At 35.9% G+C, this 20,068-nt stretch overlaps 1 protein-coding gene across 2 annotated transcripts in view; it reads left to right on the plus strand.

Moving 5' to 3' along the window:
• The window catches only part of ATL1 (atlastin GTPase 1), a 68,788-nt gene that overhangs the window by 23,605 nt on the left and 25,115 nt on the right, over nucleotides 1-20,068 (plus strand). For both annotated transcript variants that reach the window (XM_070469105.1, XM_070469104.1), the window contains exons 2-6: nucleotides 2,066-2,313; nucleotides 4,318-4,452; nucleotides 5,258-5,362; nucleotides 9,582-9,632; nucleotides 11,836-11,892. In XM_070469105.1, the coding sequence (XP_070325206.1) occupies nucleotides 2,066-2,313; nucleotides 4,318-4,452; nucleotides 5,258-5,362; nucleotides 9,582-9,632; nucleotides 11,836-11,892 (596 nt within the window). The remainder of the gene's footprint in view (nucleotides 1-2,065; nucleotides 2,314-4,317; nucleotides 4,453-5,257; nucleotides 5,363-9,581; nucleotides 9,633-11,835; nucleotides 11,893-20,068) is intronic.

Genomic DNA, 20,068 nt, shown 5'->3' on the forward strand with positions numbered 1-20,068 from the left:
GTTAGGCAAATCTGTTCATCTTGACTGGGCTTCCTCACGTGGCTGGAGGTTGGCTTGCTGGGGGCCCTGGCTGGAACAGGCAGTATGCTTCTGCTTCAAGTGTCTCTCATCCTGCAGCAGACTAGTCTAGGGATAGTCTCATGATGGACAGCAGAGGTGAAAGAACAAAACGGAAATACTCAAGTGTTCTTTCAAGCCTCTGCTGCGTCATGTCTCACATCTTCTGCTGTGTCATAAAACAAATCACTTAGCTAACCCCAGAGTCAAAGTGGGAGGACATTATGAAGGTACATTAAAAAGGCTACGGATCTAAGAATATATCACTTGACACATTGAAGTTGTTTTATAATATACTACAAATGCCAAAGTCTAGGGTTCAGAAATTCTTATATATTAGGGATGATTTCTAAAATAGGACCTCTGTCAGCAATAGCATTTTTGACAATTAAATACAAAACTTTGAAAACACACATGCATGCACACACATACACAAACCCATAAGTTTATAGAAAATAGGCAGAAACTTCTTCCAGGAATACTTAGTTGAATTTATAATCCCAAGGTAGTGGTAGGGATGATGATCATAGCTGACCTTTATGAGCTTGCTGTGTGCCCAGCACACAGCACTTGTTCTCAACACTTTACATGTAGTAACTCCCTTCATCTTTCCAACAACTCCATAATAGATACTGTTAATAGTACCTGTTCTGTTTTACAGATGAAGAAACTAAGAGGTTTAGTCATTTCACAGAGTCACCCACCTTTTTAATAAGATCTCCACACAAAGTTATATTTTCTGATTGAATTATATCCAGACCACTTTGCCGTGGATTTGAAGGACTTCTATAATCTGGCCCTACCCAATTTAATTATCTGTAACTTCCATTGCTGCAAAGTATAATTTTAGAATATGTGATTCTGAGTCCCTCTGTGTATTTCTTCCTACACATGTTCAGCTTTAAAAAGTGTTACCAGAATCCTTAATGTGAATAATTAAACTTATTTCTAAGGGATGAAGTGTAAACTAAAGCTATTTTATCCTTTTGCTCCAAAAGTACAGGCTTTTGCTTTGATTTTTTTCTCACTCAATAAACAGATCTCTGCACTGATTTAGAGCTTTCTTAAAAATAAAATTCTATTTGCTTTGGCCAGTTGATGAGAAAGATGAGCTATAAGTCTTTATGAGATATAATGTAAATGACAGCATATATGTCAATAAAAGGAGCATTTCTAATTCCACCCTATAAAGTGAAGAGGAACTGAAGAGCCTCTTGATGAGGGTGAAAGAGGAGACTGAAAAAGCTGGCTTGAAATTCAGCCTTAAAAAAAACTGAGATCATGGCATCCAGTCTTATCACTTCATTGCAGATAGAAGGGTGAAAAATGGAAGCAGTGACAGATTGTATTTTCTTGGTCTCCAAAATTACTGTGAACGGTGACTGCAGTCATGAAATTAAAAGACATGCCTTGGAAGGAAAGCTATGACAAACCTCGACAGCATATTAAAAAGCAGAGACATCACTTTACCGACAAAGGTCCGTGTAGTAAAAACTGGTGTTTCCAGTAGTCATGTATGGATGTGAGGCTGAGCACCATAGTTTGATACTTTCGAACTGTGCTGGAGAAGTCTCTTGAGAGTCCTTTGGACAGCAAGGAGATCAGATCAGTCCATCCTAAAGAAAATCAATGTTGCATATTCATTGGAAGGACTGATGTTGAAGCTGAATCTCCAATACTTTGGCCACCTGATGCAAAGAACCGACCCACTGGAAAAGACTGTGATGCTGGGAAAGACTGAAGGCTAAAGGAGAAGAGAGCAGTAGAGGATGAGGTGGTTAGACAGCATCACCAACTCAGTGGACATAAATTTGCACAAACTCTGGGAGATAGTGGAGGACAGAGGAGCCTGGCATGCTACAGTCCATGAGGTGTCAAAAGAGTTGGACATTACTTAGCGACAGAACAACAACAAATTCCACTGTGCTCCTGTTTCAGATGTTTGAGAGTGAAGAGGTATATACACATTTCCTGTGATTTCTGAATAAATTCTTATCTTATTCGACAGGTGGGTTTTCAGAAAAGACATATGAATGGAGCTCTGAAGAGGAAGAGCCAGTGAAAAAGGCAGGACCAGTCCAAGTCCTCATTGTCAAAGATGACCATTCCTTTGAATTAGATGAAACTGCTCTAAATCGGATCCTTCTCTCAGAGGCTGTCAGGGACAAGGAAGTCGTCGCTGTATCTGTTGCTGGAGCATTTAGAAAAGGAAAATCCTTCCTAATGGACTTCATGTTGAGATACATGTATAAACAGGTAGGGAAGAAGTTTAAAAAGTTTTCTGATTTCTGTGCTTCTATCACTTTGTGTTTTTATTTAGTAGTAGTGTCCAGTGTTTCCATTATTGTGTTCCCTAAAGATGAACTAGTTTAAAAATGCTATCGTGTAACCATTCCAACTCTGGTGCTTTGGGGACCAAACTATATAGGCCACTTTCTCTGAAGCCACTTTGCTACATTTCCCTTAGAACATAACACATTTTTAAAAATTCTTTTGAAAATAGACAAGTGCAGTGATACAGTTATAAACTTTACATGTTAGTGTTTAAAATGTCAAATAACTTTTGTCATAATTTGTATTATAGTCATTTTGTGCCCAACATTTACAATGACATTTTTCATACATGCAACAAAGCTAAAAGAACCTTGCAGTGAATACCTGGATGTGCACTGCTTAGATTGTACCAATAACATTAATATTTTTGCTTTACTACTTTGTTGTATCCAGCTATTCTTCCCTGTTTCAATCCATTGCTCCATCTTATTTTTGATTCATTTCAAAGTAAATTGTTGACTTCAGTATTCTTCCCTATAAATATTTCCATACATATCATCATTATGTATCTCAGTATTTATTTAGTTTTTTTTCTTTTGTTGTAACATTTACATGTAGTTACATCTGAAGTGTATTTCTGCTTTTTGGGGGGAAATATAAATACCTGGGTAGCCCCAAATCCTATCAAGTGTATCTTGCTGTTAACCTCACAAAGTTCTGTTATCTTTTCCCACTCAGTTCTCACCTTTAACCCACCCCCAAAGGCAACCAACACGGTGGTAACATTTGAAATAATAGTGTGGCATATAAAAGAGGCTTTAAGGGGCATGCAACCAACCAAAAGCAGAAAGATAAATAGGAGATTAGAGTTGGGGAACAGAAAGTTAGAAGTTGAGAGCATACCAGTATTTTTGTCTACCCTTTTACCCATAGTAATTCAGATGCAAATATGGATGTTGAGGCAGAATAGACATACTATCCAAAGAAACTTTGGGTTATGCATTTATATAATAATTATCCATTTTGGACTGAACTTTTATGTAGGTGAGATATTTTTGAACAACTTTGTAATGTTAACTTTAACATCTTCTATCTCTAGCCTCCAAACAAAATGAGAACAGAATGACCAAAATACATTCAGGCTTTTAAAACAAACAAAATTCTTGCCATTTTCTATGTCTGTCATACCAACATTAGTACACTGCTTAACACAGGTAGGAAAACTGAATGAACAAAATTAGAATACTTACCATTCTTTCAGGTTATGTAGTTTCAGGCATAACCATAATTTTAACTGTGAAATAAACATTAGAATGAAATACTTGATAATGCTTCTTATGTTGCTTATGTCAAATAGTATTTGCTCAAATTAAAGTGTAACATTTGATTTTGTTGTTCTGCACCTACTGCTAGGTGCTTGTCCTCCTGCCATTTGTTCCCTCTTCCCCCAATAGAGAAGCATTTGTGTATATTATTATTGTGTATATCTTGACATAATGTTCTCTCTCGTACCTTTATTTCTTTGTTTCTGGAATGCCCTCACTGAGTTTGCTCACCTGGGAAATGCCTAAACATCTTTCAAGTCTTAGCTCTAATATCGCTTCTCCTGTGATGTCTTAACTGACTAAGAGTTGCTTCTGTCTATATGCTTCCAGTTATGTCTAAAATACACACCCATTTTGGCATGCATGTATCACATCATAATGCTTTGTTATCATGTCTGTCCCTCCTATTAGGCTGTGAGCTTCCTCTTATCTGGAATGATATCCTTGTATCCCCAGGACGTAGCATAGTGTGTGACATATGATTGCTCTTCTATATTAATTTTTTTGAATGTGTAAGTAAGGCAATTGTATCAGTATAATAGATGTGTATATGTTGTTTTCCTTTTGTCTAGATTTGAAGAGGAATACTAACTGGTACGGGTGAGTAGGAGAACCTGTACCACATATCTAGTTTAGTATCATAGACTTTCTTAATTTATAGGAATCAGTTGATTGGGTTGGAGATCACAATGAACCATTGACCGGTTTTTCGTGGAGAGGTGGATCTGAACGAGAGACCACAGGAATCCAGATATGGAGTGAAATCTTCCTTGTCAATAAACCTGATGGTAAAAAGGTATGATGTGAACTTCTTAAAGAAAATTGAGTTTTCACTTACCAGCAGTTACCACTTTTCAGGATCCTCAAAAATGCTCTTTTAAGAGACTCAGATGTATAGAACAGACTTGTGGACTCTGGGAGAAGGCGAGGGTGGGATGTTTCAAGAGAACAGCATTGAAACATGTATATTATCTAGGGTGAAACAGATAACCAGCCCAGGTTGGGTACATGAGACAAGTGCTCGGGCCTGGTGCACTGGGAAGACCCAGAGGGATCGGGTGGAGAGGGAGGTGGGAGGGGGGACTGGGATGGGGAATACATGTAAATCCATGGCTAATTCATTTCAATGTATAAAAAAACTACTGAAATGATGTAAAGTAATTAGCCTAGAAAAAAAAAAAATAAAACATACTAAAAAAAAAAAAAAGACTAATGGAGACAAAAAAAAAAATGCTCTTTTAAAAACTAATTTTGACCATTTGACATGAAGTTTAAAAGGGAAGTGGGTAGCATCTTATTTCGTGTTCCCAGCTTAATTGCTATTGATCACAGTAGGCAAAATCATAGGTACAGTAGAACAGCAGATCAATTAGCAATGCTATTTCTGTTTTGTTGGATTGCCAGTAAAAATTAATCATTATAGTATTCAGCAGCAAGTTAATATTTCTATTTTCAGTGGCATTCATGGCACGTGTGAAAAATTACCTAGTAAATATTCATTGCTGATGGTTTGCTTTAGTCCTTATGGTGTTAACTTTGTGGTAACCCTAATGCCCTGCATGTTCTATAAATTATCAATAATGTACTCTATTTGCCTACAGGTTGCAGTACTATTGATGGATACTCAGGGAACCTTTGATAGTCAGTCAACTTTGAGAGATTCAGCCACAGTATTTGCCCTTAGCACAATGATCAGCTCAATTCAGGTATGGAATGAAATAAATCCATTTTGATGGATATTTCTTTAAATAAAATTGTGAATATATGTACTTCTATGTAAATGTGGTAGTGAGACTAACAGAAATGTAAATTATATATATATTATTTGACTCAATTAGCATACCAGTTTTTATTATTTCTTTAAGAGTAGAATTGTTTCTAATTACTGTAATATAATTTCTGATCGGTTTTCAAATTGCATACTTTAACCATAAAGCATTATCTTATTGATAATTTTTTCTATTTAAAGTCTACAATTCCCGGGTGGCTCAGACAGTAAAGTGTCTGCCCACAATGCAGGAGACCCGGGTTCGATCCCTGGGTCAGGAAGATCCCCTGGAGAAGGAAATGGCAACCCACTCCAGTATTCTTGCCTGGGAAATTCCATGGATGCAGAAGCCTGGTGGGCTACCGTCCATGGGGTCACAAAGAGTCGGACATGACTGAGCGGCTTCACTCACTTCAAACTCAATAATATTAATGTATGTAGTTACATTGTGACCACCTATTCTAAGTTATATTTAATGAAACAAAATTTATGGATGTAAATTTTGTTTTGCATACCTAGTAGAAACATTACTAAATGTTTATATATACACACACAACTTTTTATAGTACCTTAAGGTACATTTGCTGGAGATGGAGATGGCAACCCACTCCAGTATTCTTGCCTGGAGAATTCCATGGACAGAGAAGCCTGGCAGGCTACAGTCCATGGGGTCTCAAAGAGTCGGACATGACCAAGTGACTAACACACAAGGTACATTTAGGAAAGAAAATGTCTTTCTCTCCTTCTCTCTCTCTCTCTCTTTCTCTCAAGTATTGTTTTTGAAGTTACTGTACACTTTATGAATTGTCCTGAAAGCCCTTAAGGCTTTACTATGATTATAGAACACATAGCATAAACATTTTAAGATAATTTTTAGATATTTTCTATTCACTAGAAAGAGCAAGAAGAGAAAGTGACCAAGAAACAGGCCATTAAAGAAAGGTAAAATAATTTTAAAGGGTAGGAAAGGCAGAATAGTTAGAATGCACAAATCAAAGCTGAGATCATAAGCATGTAGGGAGAATGGACCTAGTGAACAGGCAACCAGCGCGTTATGTGTAGCTAGGACATGAAAAAATGGATAGAAGGAAGACTGAATTTTTTTATAAAGAACTTTAAAATGAAAGTCATGATTATAACCTATGACTGACTAGTTTTTTTTTAATAAGTATAAGTTTCAGGTGTATAATATTATAGTTCACCTTCTGTATACAGTGATCACACCGTAAGTCTAGTTTCCATCTATCACACATAGTTACCCCTTTTTATCCATTTTGCCCAGCCCTCACCCCTCTTGTCCACAGGTAACCACTAATCTGATCTCTGTGAGTTCATTTTTATTTTATTTGTTCACTTATTCCACATGAGTAAAATAACATGGTATTTGTTTTTATCCATTTGACCCATTTCACTTAGCAAAATATCATCAAAGTCCATCCATGTTATCACAAAGGCTGGATTTCCATCTCCTTATGGCTGAGTAGTGATCCAGTGTTGGAGAAGGCAATGGCACCCCACTCCAGTACTCTTGCCTGGAAAATCCCAAGGATGGAGGAGCCTTGTAGGCTGCAGTCCATGGGGTCACGCTGAGTCGGACACGGCTGAACGACTTCCCTTTCACTTTCACGCACTGGAGAAGGAAATGGCAACCCACTCCAGTGTTCTTGCCTGGAGAATCCCAGGGACTGGGGGAGCCTGGTGGGCTGCCGTCTATGGGGTCGCACAGAGTCGGACACGACTGAAGCGAGTTAGCAGCAGCAGCAGCAGCAGTAATCCAGTGTGTGTGTGTGTGTTACATCTTCTTTATCCATTCATCCATTGTTGGACACATAAGGACTTTCTGTATCTTGGCTACTGTAAATAGTGATGTATTGAACATAAGGGTGCATATATCTTTTTGAATAGTATTTTCATATTCTTCAGATAAATACCCAAATGTGGAATTGCTGGGTCATATGGTAGTTCTGTTCTTAATTTTTTAAAAATCTCCATGCTGTTTTCCCTAGTGGCTGCACAAATTTTCAATCCTATTAACAATATATGAAGGTTTCCTTTTCTCCACATCCTCTCCAACATGTAATTGTTCCTTATCTTTTCAATAATAGCCACTCTAACAGGTAGGAGGTAGTATCTCATTGTGGTTTGTTTACTCTTTTAATGTATTGTTGGTTTCAGTTTGCTAATATCTTGTTGAGGATTTTTACATCTATATTCATCAGGGAATTGGCATAGTTTTCTTTTATTGTGGTGTCCTTCTCTGGTTTTGATATCAGGATAATGCTGGCTTCATAAAATGGATTTGAAAATTTTTTCATAATATTTTTACAAAGATAGATATTAAATCTTCTTTGAATGTTTTATAGAATTTGGCATTGAAGCCATCTGGTCCTGGGTTTATGTTTGTTGGGAGATTTTTGATTCCTGTTTCAGTCCCTTTTTAGTTATCAGTTTATTCAGATTTTTCTTTTTTAATGATTCAATCTTGGGAGAGTGCATGTTTCTAGAAATTTATCCATTTCTTCTAGGTCATCCAATTTGTTGACATATAACTGTTCATAGTAGTCTCTTATGATCTTTTGTATTTTTGTGGTATCAGTTGTAATTTCTCCTCTTTAATTTCTGATTTTATTTATTTGAACCCTCTTTCTTTTTCTCTTGGTGAGTCTAGCTAATGACTTGTTGATTTTATTTATCTTTTCAACTAGCTTTTAGTTACATTGGTATTTTTATTGTTTTTTAATCTCTATTTTCTTTATTTCTGCTCTCATCTTTATTATTTCCTTCCTTCTACAAACTTTGGGTTTTGTTCTAGTCTCTTTAGGTGTAAAATTAAATCATTTATTTAGGAATTTTCTTGTTTTTTGAGGTAGGCCCATATTGCTATGAACTTTCTTCTCAGAAGCATTTTTGCTACATCTCATGGATTTTGATATGTGGTATTTCTGCTCTCATTTATGTTTTGGTATTTTAAATTTCTCCTTTTATTTATTTTATGATCCATTGATTATTCAGTAGTGCATTATTTAATCTCCACATTTTCCTGTTTTTTTCCCAATTTTTTTTCTTGTGAATGATTTTAGTCTCATACCATTGTGGTTGGAGAAGCTGCTTTGATATGATTTCCTTCTTCTTTGAATTTATTAAGATTTGTTTTGTGACCTGACATGTCCTTGAGAATGGTTCACTTGTGAAGTATGTATATTCTGCTGTTTTTTGACGGAATGATCTTTATGTATCTGTTCAGTCAATGTGATCTAATGTGTTGTTAAGTCTGATGTTTCCTTGTTGATTCTCTGAATGATCTATTCATTGATGTAAGAAGTAAGGTTGACTAACTTCTAAAAATATACTTCTTAATTTAATTAGCCTTTAAAATACTGACTTAATATCTAACTTCTAACAAGTCAATTAAAAATAGATTATTTTTGCCTTTTAAATAATTATTATTTATATTTTTCCTGTAGGCATTAAATATTTTCACTGAAAAATCTGCTAAGTCCTTAGTAATGACTATTATTATCTGAGAAGTGATCTGTTATTGAAAAAGTACACAAAGTATACTGTTTGTATCAGTACATAAACAAACATCTTTAACTTTTCTTTGAAGTTACTGATATTTATCCTCTCTTCCTCTTACTTTAATCTATTCATGAAGCAATAAAGCATGTGCCTGAGGATGTAAGCAACATATTCAGAACTTCCTTGTGATGAAATTTTCTATAGACTTAAATAATTGATTGTAAAGAAGCCAATATAATTTTTCAAGACAAAATTTTATATATGGGTTATTAAGATCCAGATTGCTATTCTTTTGGTAAGCTTATAAGAATGATTATTTTAATACTAATTGATGAATTAGGTTCATAAAATAATTTTAACATTCTGCCTCCAAAACAGGTGGCTACTATATTTCTGGAACAGTTTTATGATCATTGTATTAATGCATTGTTTACTGTCTCTCAGGCTTTCTTTACTTTTCTCTCAAGGTCTTACAAATATCATTATAGAAGAATATACACGAAAGAGTTTGATTTTATGATAGTAAATGTTTCAAAAATAGAGAATAGCAAAATAAGTGCTTAGTATGTTGCTAATTATTTTCTCATTTTGATTTTATTTCTTTTTTTTTTTTTTTTTTTTTTTATTTCTTAATCAAGGTTTATAATTTATCTCAAAATGTCCAAGAGGATGATCTTCAGCACCTTCAGGTAACAATATTTATAGTCTCTTTTTATATCTGGTAATCTTTTGGGTGTGTATAGCAGAACTTTGAGATTTTGTCAGGCCTTCTTGTACTTGGAAAATGTAACAGTCAGAAAGATTTAAAAACATAACCAAATGGAAGTTGTCACATTTCCAGGTTTCTTGTTCTAACCCTGTATGCTTATGTTCTTTCTAATTCAATTTTCAAGGTCCTTTGTTTCAGTAAAGCTACTTGCTTGTCAACCCTGTATATAGGAAAATATATGGCACGTTAGAGAGGAAAAAGAACCTTTGGCTTAAAAATGGTCCAGAATGTGAAGTTGAAGTCTTATGGTCAAGGATTTAATAATTGTTAGTATAATAACAGTTATATACCAGATTGTTTTCCTGTGGACCACTTTATAGCTATGGGTGAACACCTGATGGTAACTCATAGAATTCTATTTTAGATCTGAAAGAAACCTCAGTGACATCTAACTTATCCTTAATATTTTACGAATGAGAAATTGTTTCTGAAAAAGAATGAGTTGCCAGTTAGTGACAGAGTGGAAAAAGAAACCTCATCATCTGATTGGACTTGGTGTTTCTTTCACTCTCCAGGCAGCATTTAAATCTCAAATTAGTAGAAGATTAGATATTTCCTAAAGGTAGTTCTCATCTCTGTCACACTCTCTACTCTCTTTCAATTCTTGTAATTATTAGCTACATATTAATAGAAAAACCTATTTTTTTCTCTGATAGTTTCCCTCTGCATATTTTACAGAAAATTTTGCTTTTAATATATTATCTTGGCAATAAGGGCCCTATGCAGTGTAACAGATAACAAAGGATAATAGCACAGGGTGATATGTGAGGCTGGAACTATTATTTAGAGTTCACATCTAGCATTACTCCCAAATATGTTTCTGGTACATCACACTGATCAATTATGAAAAATAGACGATATGCTGAATAATTGTTAGATGTTTCTCTGAGTGAGTACAACTGCTTCTTTAGGTGTGTGTCATAACCTAGCCAGTTAATGACATGGCACTATCCAATACCTGTTTAAGATTTCTAAAAAAGGACTGATTTTGGACTGTGATATTGAGTAATTAATCAATCTCTTTTCGAGATCATTTAAAAATTTTTCCTGTAAATGGCATCACCTCATCCTTTCTCAGAAAAGATTGTGAGTTCAAATTTTGTTAGTATATGATTCTGATGAAAATGAGTAATGATTCTGATTCCAAGACCAGCTTTTAAACATAATATTCCAGACTTTCATTTAATTACTATAATCAGATACCTAGTTATTATAATTTGCTTTCTAGAGTCCCAGTTTTCACAGGAGAGGCAATGTAATTCTTTGGGGGCTATTCTGAAAGGCCAAAGGAGGGAAGTCCTCTGTGTCAGCACCCTCCCCCAACTCAGACGCCTCTGTAGCTTGCTACTCTTTTGTGGCGAAGTGGCGTTTCCTTTGTGCACATCGGGAAACCCACTTGGCCAGTCTGAACTGAACTCTCAGCAGAGGCCCAGTCACAGGGACCCCCTCAAGTCTGTGTTCTCTAAAACCTTACATTTCTGGCGAAACAAAATGATATGGTACCTCTCAATTGGGAGCGATAAAAAATAAAAGGTGGTTTATTTGATTCTTCACTTTTTAAACCAAATGTCTGTTGTTATTGTCGGTCAGTCGCTAAGTCGTGTCTGACTCTTTGCGACCCTATGGACTTCAACACCAGGCTTTGCACGCCAGGCTTCCCGGCCCTTCACTATCTCCCGGAGCTTGCTTAAATACCTGTATGCCTTTGTAATAATCGAGGCCATTGTGCCATTAAATTTCCTCAGGCAACAATTTTTGTAAATTATCCTACTTAGTTTATAGCTCTCTGGTCTAATCTATGCAAGTTTTGCTTTGAAAGGTCATTTCACATGTTTCTTTGTCTCTTATCTTCCCCACAAAAAAACTGTCCTACATTCTAGATATAAAAGGTGTTATCTTTAAAATGGACTATGTCCTTAATTTTAAAATATATGATTACTGTAGCTCTACTTAATCTAATACTTAGTTACTTAAAATGATTACTGCAGTCTTAATAATATAGTATTATGTTACAGCTAAAGAAAAAAATCAGTGAAAGAAAGCCAAGAAGATACTGAAGTTTTCTCTCTTTGTGTGTGTGGGTGCATGTGTGTGTGCGTGCGGGTGTGTGATTTTCATTGTAGCTTTTCACTGAATATGGCAGGCTAGCAATGGAAGAAACGTTTCTGAAGCCATTTCAGGTGAGTGGGTATTAAATGATGACAAATTCTTATTAGAGTTTCCCGAAGACTATAACAAGGTATATTAATTGAGAGAGTCATGTTTCTTTCTCCATTCACAATAGCAAAAAAAAAAAAAGAAAAACACTTTGATAGTAAAGTAGAAAAATCCAAAATATAAAGACCTTTATGGAGAAAATATTTTCAAAATTTCATTAAAGATCATAAAGAAAAATTTTTATAAGCTAGAGAGATATAGTATGATTCCAGACGGAATGGTTTAATGTTGTGGAGAATCTAATTTTCCCCAAATTAACCAATAAACTCAGTGCAATTCCAATTAAAACTATAACAGAATTTTTTGAGAAATGCAACACATTTTTCTATAACTTATCTGGAAAAATTAAGTTCTCTTTTAAGTCAGTTTTTAAAAAGGAAATCCAAATTGGGGGATTGAATACATAATAGAGAACCATAGCAATGAAAATGGTGCGATTCTGTACAAATATGAGGGAAAAAACCTGATGAAACTAAATAGCGTTCAGAAATATCTCTCTATATATGAAAACTTGGCATTCATTAGTGGTCACATCATAAACCAGTGGGAAATGAGGGTTTGGAAAAACTAACTCACTTTTTGAAGAAAAAAATTGAATTTCTACTGAACACCATATATGGAAGGGATTCCCCAATTGTATTAAAAAACTAAATAAGGAATTTAAAAGTATAAAGTTAATAGAATAAAATATTGGAGAATATCCTTCTGAACTAGTGTGAAGAAACATTTATTCACTAAGACTCCCCCAGCAAAAAATGTAATGAAAAATTGATAGATATTACTATATCAGAATAGAGTATTTCTGTTTATCAGAAGACTCTAAACAAAGTGACTGGATTGGTAGAAGGTACTAACAGTGTCAAAAGTCAACAAGGGATTAATGTATAGAATGTGCAAGGAAGTATTGCAGTTAAGAATTGGATGCCCATCAAAAACTGGCAAAGGAACCAATATACACCCATGAGAATGGCCAAATTCCATAGCACTGACAACATCACATGTTCTCACATGAGACTGTAGAGCAACAGGAACTCTCAAACATTTGTGGTGGGAAGGCAAAATGGTATAGCCACTTTCAAAGCTAGTTTGGTGATTTATTAAAAAACTAAAGATACTCTTACTATACAATCCAATGATCATATTTACCCAAAGGAGTTGAAAACTTACATCCACACAAAATCTCCACACAGATGTTTATAGCAGCTTTATACATAATTGCCAAAACTCGACAGCAACCACGATGTCCTTCAGTAGTTGAATAGATATACAAACTGTGGTACATCCAGACGACAGAATGTTATTCAACAAGAAAAAAGAAAAAATGAGCTATTGGCCACAAAAAGGCATAAAGTGTTCACTCAGTTGTGTCCAACTCTTTGCAATCCCATGGACTGTAGCCCACCAGGCTCCTCTGTCCATGGAATTCTCCAGGCAAGAATACTGGAGTGGGTTGCCATTCCCTTCTCCAGGGGATCTTCCCAACCCAGGGATTGAACCCATGTCTCCCACATTGCAGGTAGATTCTTTACTATCTGAACTACCAGGGAAGACATAGAGAAATCTTAAATGCATATTACTAAACAAAAGAAGCCAATCTGAAAAGACTGTACACTGTATGATTCCACCTATATGATACTCTGGAAGAGGCAAAACTATGGAGACAATGACGAGATTGTTTTGGGGTGATTTGGGGTACACTAGGGGTGCAGCATGAGGGGCAGAGAAATGAACAGGCAGAGCGCAGAGGAATTGGGAGGAAGTGAGAATACTCTTAAGATATAATGATGGATATATATCATTATATGTAATGACATTTGTCCAAAGCCATAGAATGAACAACACTTAGAGCAAACCCTAAGATAAGCTCTGGGCTTCCCTGATCGCTCAGTTGGTAAAGAATCCGCTCGTAGTGTAGGAAACCCCAGTTTGATTCCTGGTGGGAAGATCCCCTGGAGAAGGGATCGGCTCCCCACTCCAGTGTTCTTGCTTCCCCGGTGGCTCAGCTGGTAAAGAATCCTCCTGCAATGCGAGAGACCTGGGTTTGATCCCTGGGTTGGGACGATCTCCTGGAGAAGGGAGAGGCTACCCACTCCAGTATTCTGGCCTAGAGAATTCTATGGACTATTCCTATGGGTTCACAAAGAGTCAGACACAACTGAGTGACTTTCACTTTCAGATAAGCTGTGGACTTTGAGTGATTATGATATCAATGTAGTTTTATTCTTGGTTTAAAAAAAGATACTATTCTGGTGAGTGATGTTGATAGTAGGAGAGGCTATGCATGTGTCAGGGCAGGTGGTATATTTACAGCAAATCTTTGTACCTTCCTCTCAGTTTTACTATTCTAAAAAAAGTCTTAAAAAATCACAAACCATCAAAAAATGATAAACTGAACTTCATTTAAAAGTTAGGCAGTTAAAGGAAACCTGAATGACTAACACATTTTCTAAGGAATGTTAAATCTTATTGATAATCGATTAAAAATTAAAGTAACGAGATACCACTTTTACACTCATTAGATAGGCAAAAAATGGAACATGGGAATAAGTACCAAATGATAGCTAGAATTTGGATAAATGGGAACACTCAGACCCTATTGGTTAATAAGTGCAGCTTGTAGCAGCGGTTCTGTGGAGCAGGGCAAATATATAAGGATACTCATTGTAGCATTCATAGATCCATAGTAGCAGGAAGTTGTAGGCAGCACAGGTGTCTATCACTTGAAGAACAGATACATAAAATAGGGTGAAAGACATACTCTGAAATATTTTGCAACATCCAAAGGCAATGAACCCAAAGTATAAGTAACATAACTAAAGTATTAAAATTTATACTAAATTAAGTAGGGGAAAAGTTTGAGTTCTCTAACATGATTTGTTATTTATAATATGATTTGTGATTATTTAAAACTTAACATATGTAAAATAATTTATGTTAGAGTGAGTGTGGTTGAGAGCAGACAGTTGATGGGAGTGGGAATCTGGGGAAAATATGATAAAGTAAAACAAAAAAGGGACCTTCGCATGGAAAGATGTTGGTATGCTATGAGTGAAGGAGGGTGAGTCTCTCCTCTGAGATCTGGAGAAGCAGGTGGGGAGAGGAGTTGAGGTAGAATGAAATGAATCGCTGCTTAGTCTCCTGTGTGGTTTATAATACCTGTTAGACTCTGTTGTCTTTTTAAAAATAATTTGTCGTGTTAATGGTTGAAGTATTATATTATAATTGGGCTATTTGCTTTCATTTTTCTTTTCTCTGAACTTGCTGCCTCAGGACTCATTGGCATAGATTGGGTAACTCCATAGTAATTCTGGAAAGGAGTTTTCAGTCTTACCAGCAGGTGTCACTGCTTCTTATGCTTGGCTAGATAAACTGAAACCAAAAGAAACCAACCAGTGCTCTGTTGATGGACAGATGGATGGATAGATCGATAGGCCAACAGGCCTTTGGTAAAACAAAACTAACAAAAACAATGAATTGAAAACAAACAGTAGAAAAAACTTTGAGATTACTACTTGCTTGTAAACTGTTGGCATTACAAAAGAAAAAATTATGATTGAATGAGTTAACATTGACTTCCAAACAGGTTTTGACTTATAAATCTAAGTATCTGAAATTGAAATGAGAAACTCATTAAGTAGCAAAAGTGGCTTCCAAAGCTATTTAATAATTTAAAATTAAAGCAACCAAATTCAAAACAAAAATACTATACCACATGAAATTAAAAGACAAAATGTAAATATACTCAAATCACAGAACAACATTTAAGATATCAGCAAAATGATTCACATTTAAATTAGAAAAAAACATAGAAAAAGTTCTGAAATAAAATAGCTTTTAAATAAAAGTTTAATTCAGCAGTTTTTTTATCTGGTCACTGTTCCTATCCTCTTCCTCTGAGAAAATAGCAGTATTATTTGTTTGGATAAAACTGTGGAGAAATTTTAAATACTGCCTGAGAAAATAAAGTGATGGGCAGTGATATTTTTAAAATAACAATTTATTATTAAAAACTAAATTTGACAAATTTAAAATAGAATTCTTAACTCGAAACCGAGTGAAGCTGTAAATAATAAATAAGATCTGTCTCAGACAGCAATAGAGAGGGCAATTAGCCAGTGAAATGAATAGCTGAATTAACAGATTAATTTGATTTTTAAACCAAAAGTCAATTTATACCAAACAAACAAAATATCTATAATTCTATTTTAAAACTATGTTTTTAGAAAGAGAACTAAAAGTGGATTCAGTTTAAAAGCAATTTTGAAGTGTTAAGTTTAGCCAGTGGTATGCTGGTTAATGTTTGTAACTGGCTAGAGAGAAGTGGGAGGTGGGTCTGATTGTAGTAGCATTTGCTGATTTCTGTGGTGTAAATAGTTTCATTGTGGCCAATTTCAGGCTACCGACATGCTATCTCCTGATTTGTAAAATTCCTCAGATTTTAATAAGTCTTCCAAGGGAGCCCATAAAAGCCAGCTGTAGACTATTTAGTACACTCAAGAAGTAAATTCATATTAAGACATAGAATTCTCTGACATGACTTAACTTTCCCACTTGTCTTGCTCATTGTGAGCACTTGAATCTTAAGTATAACAGTCCAGCAAGCGCTACCTCATTAATGTAACTGTTCTTTAAAAATAGTTAAAATAACTTGGCTCTTTAGTTCCTCTGCCTTAGGACTTCAAGAGGTTCAGTTGAGAATGAATACATTTCTGTTAATTTAAACATGTAATACCCATAAATATTTGAGGGGGACATTAGAAAATAATTTCCAGCTTTCTGTAAGGACCTGATGGAAAATACCTCATGAGATATGGTAGGATATTTGTCTGTACTTTGGCCTATGAATTTTTCTTCCTTGGTTATAGGGCACACCCAGGCCCCATATAGCTCTATGAGATGATTACATCCTTGGGTCAAAATCTCTATTAGGAATTTTTCTGATTGTTAGACATTATTTGAAGTGCACATTAAATGAACTGTTTATAGACTGTTTTTCAATACCAGGCGAGACTGTCTTCCTCTAATGTTCTGTGCGCAGTGGTCAGCCATTAGTTACTTGTTACCCAGGGAAAGGCTGATTTTCCATTTGTGTGGCTCTCCAGCTTTCTCTTTGTGTGCTTGTCACTCGTGTCCTCTCAACTCTGCTGGACTGACATGGCGGAGAGGGTTTTCACTTGTTCTATAACATCATGATACAGGAAGTTTGATGTTAGGCCTAAGCTGAAAAGGATTCCCCAGTAGAATGGAAGGTGGACTCTAAGAAGTCCACTTCAAAATTCTCCAAGCCAGGCTTCAACAAACAGTACATGAACCATGAACTTCCAGATGTTCAAGCTGGATTTAGAAAAAGGCAGAGGAACCAGAGATCAAATTGCTAACATCTGTTGGATCATCGTAAAAGCAAGAGAGTTCCAGAAAAACATCTACTTTTGCTTTATTGACTATGCCAAAGCCTTTGACTGTGTGGATCACAATAAACTATGGAAAATTCTTAAAGAGATGGGCATACCAGACCACCTGACCTGTCTCTTGAGAAATCTGTATGCAGGTCAGGAAGCAACAGTTAGAACTGGACATGGAACAACAGACTGGTTCCAAATCGGGAAAGGAGTATGTCAAGGCTGTATATTGTCACCCTGCTTATTTAACTTCTATGCAGAGTACATCATGAGATACGCTGGGCTGAATGAAGCACAAGCTGGAATCAAGATTGCCGGGAGAAATATCAATAACCTCAGATACGCAGATGACATCACCATTATGGCAGAAAGTGAAGAAGAACTAAAGAGCCTCTTGATGAAAATGAAAGAGGAGAGTGAAAAAGTTGGCTTAAAATTCAACATTCAGAAAACCAAGATCATGGCATCCAGTCCCTTCACTTCATGGCAAATAAATGGGGAAGCAATGGAAATAGTGACAGACTATTTTTCTGGGCTCCAAAATCACTGAAGATGGTGATTGCAGCCATGAAATTAAAAGACACTTGCTCCTTAGAAGAAAAGCTATGACCAACCTAGACAGCATATTAAAAAGCAGAGATATTACTTTGCCAGCAAAGGTCTGTCTAGTCAAGGTTATGGTTTTTCCATTAATCATGTATGGATGTGAGAGTTGGACTTATAAAAAAAGCTGAGCACCGAAGAATTGATGCTTTTGAACTGTGGTGTTGGAGAAGACTCTTGAGAGTCCCTTGGACTGCAAGGAGATCCAACCAGTCCATCCTAAAGGAGATCAGTCCTGGGTGTTCATTGGAAGGACTGATGTTGAAGCCGAAACTCCAATATTTTGGCCACCAGATGTGAAGAACTGACTCATTTGAAAAGACCCTGATGCTGGGAAAGATTGAAGGCAGGAAGAGAAGGGGACGACAGAGGATGAGATGGTTGGATGGCATTACCAACTCAATGGACATGAGTTTGGGTGGACTCCGGGAGTTGGTGATGGACAGGGAGGCCTGGTATGCTGCAGTCCGCATGGTTGCAAGGAGTCGGACGCGAATGAGAGACTGCACTGAAGAAGCCTTAATGTTATATTATTAAATGTGCCTGTTGGCTATAGTAGCCCAGGAGTTTACTGTTTAACCATTTCATGTCCTCTAATTATATAGGCTACAAAGAAATGGAAACATCTCCCAGTTTACTAATGTGTAATCTCAAGGTTCTCTTGAGCTAGTTTTTTAGATGTCAGTAATTTCCCAGTGGCATTTCTATGGTGGGTATCTTTGTAAGTCAGTCTACAGGAGCTGACTTTAATCAGTTTAATCTTCAGTAAGTTTAAATATTGATAAAAGTCACAGTATTCCTGAACCCTGGTCCCTTTCAGCCAAAGCCCTGAATATATCCAGTTATTCCTGAACCTCTCTATGGCATGATGCCCTGAGATAGATTGGTAAGAGTGCTATCAGTATTTAGGTTGTGTGGCTAACACAGAAGAAATGGATTAATTCATTCCAATTTTCTCCCATAGCATTTTTATTAATCATTTTTGTACACTTACAGGCCCATCAATACCCTAAACCTTTGGAATAGATTTGACTCACTATATACATGTATACACAGGTCATAACTAAGGTGACAGAGGTGTTTGCTACCCCAATTGTAGTAATCATTTCACAATATATATTTATATTGAATAATCACATTGCAGACCTTAAATGTACACAGCGTGTTATATGTCAATTATATCTCACAAAAGCTGGGAAAAAACGATTTGAATTATCTTTGTGAAATGAGAGTGGAACTCAATTCTTCATGTTCCTTTCAGTGGAATTGTAATTCTTGGTGAGCAGATATCTCCATTCCAGTTTTAAACTGAAGATTGCTAGAAAATAATAGTAGAGGAAGCTTACGATACTGTACTATTACATTAGGATAAACTTGCTGTTTCTCACAGTTTCCTGTCCAAATTGGTCCTGCATATGGCAAATCAGGAATTATGTTACAATGGTTTACTTAATTATATTTAAGGACCCTTTGTTCCTGTGATTTGAGTGTTCCTCTCTGGAATAAAATTTAATAGTTATTTCATATACTTAAGAATGTCAAAACAAAACATCCTTGGTCAAATATCCATGATGACTGCAACTGCCAAGTCATACCAGAGAAATCCATGATTTCACTGAGAAAACAAGAAGCTGATATTTGGCTGCTTGGGCTGTAAATGAAAAGACATTCTCTTGGTGGGGCTGAGGAAAAGGAACAGCAGTTTGAGAAAGGTGCCTTATCGCATGTTCTGTCCAGAGAGCTATTTAGGTTATCTGTGAATTGTATGAAATTAGAATAAAATATTCAGCTGGCTACTCAGAATTGGTCAGTGGTATAGATCAGGATTCCCCCAGTGTCCTTATGTAGATTCATAAAATGTCTGGAAGTCCTACATAATAATAATATTTTATTGAACTCTTATTTTTGTGCTAGGCCCCATGCTCAGTATATTTCTTACATGATTCACATGAATGTTCATTATAGTTATATAAAATAAGTAATATTGTTACTCTTTCTTTATTCCTTTCTATTTTTTTTTTTAACTGATGGGAAAACAGTGAGGCTTAGAGTAGTTAAGAAACTTGTCCTGGCCACATGTATCTATAAGTTGCAGAGCTCGCCTTCAACCTAGGCCACAGGCTCAAAGCCCTTGCGT

The sequence above is a fragment of the Odocoileus virginianus genome, chromosome 6 (genome assembly GCF_023699985.2).
Source record: "Odocoileus virginianus isolate 20LAN1187 ecotype Illinois chromosome 6, Ovbor_1.2, whole genome shotgun sequence".
Classification (NCBI taxonomy): Eukaryota; Metazoa; Chordata; class Mammalia; order Artiodactyla; family Cervidae; genus Odocoileus; species Odocoileus virginianus.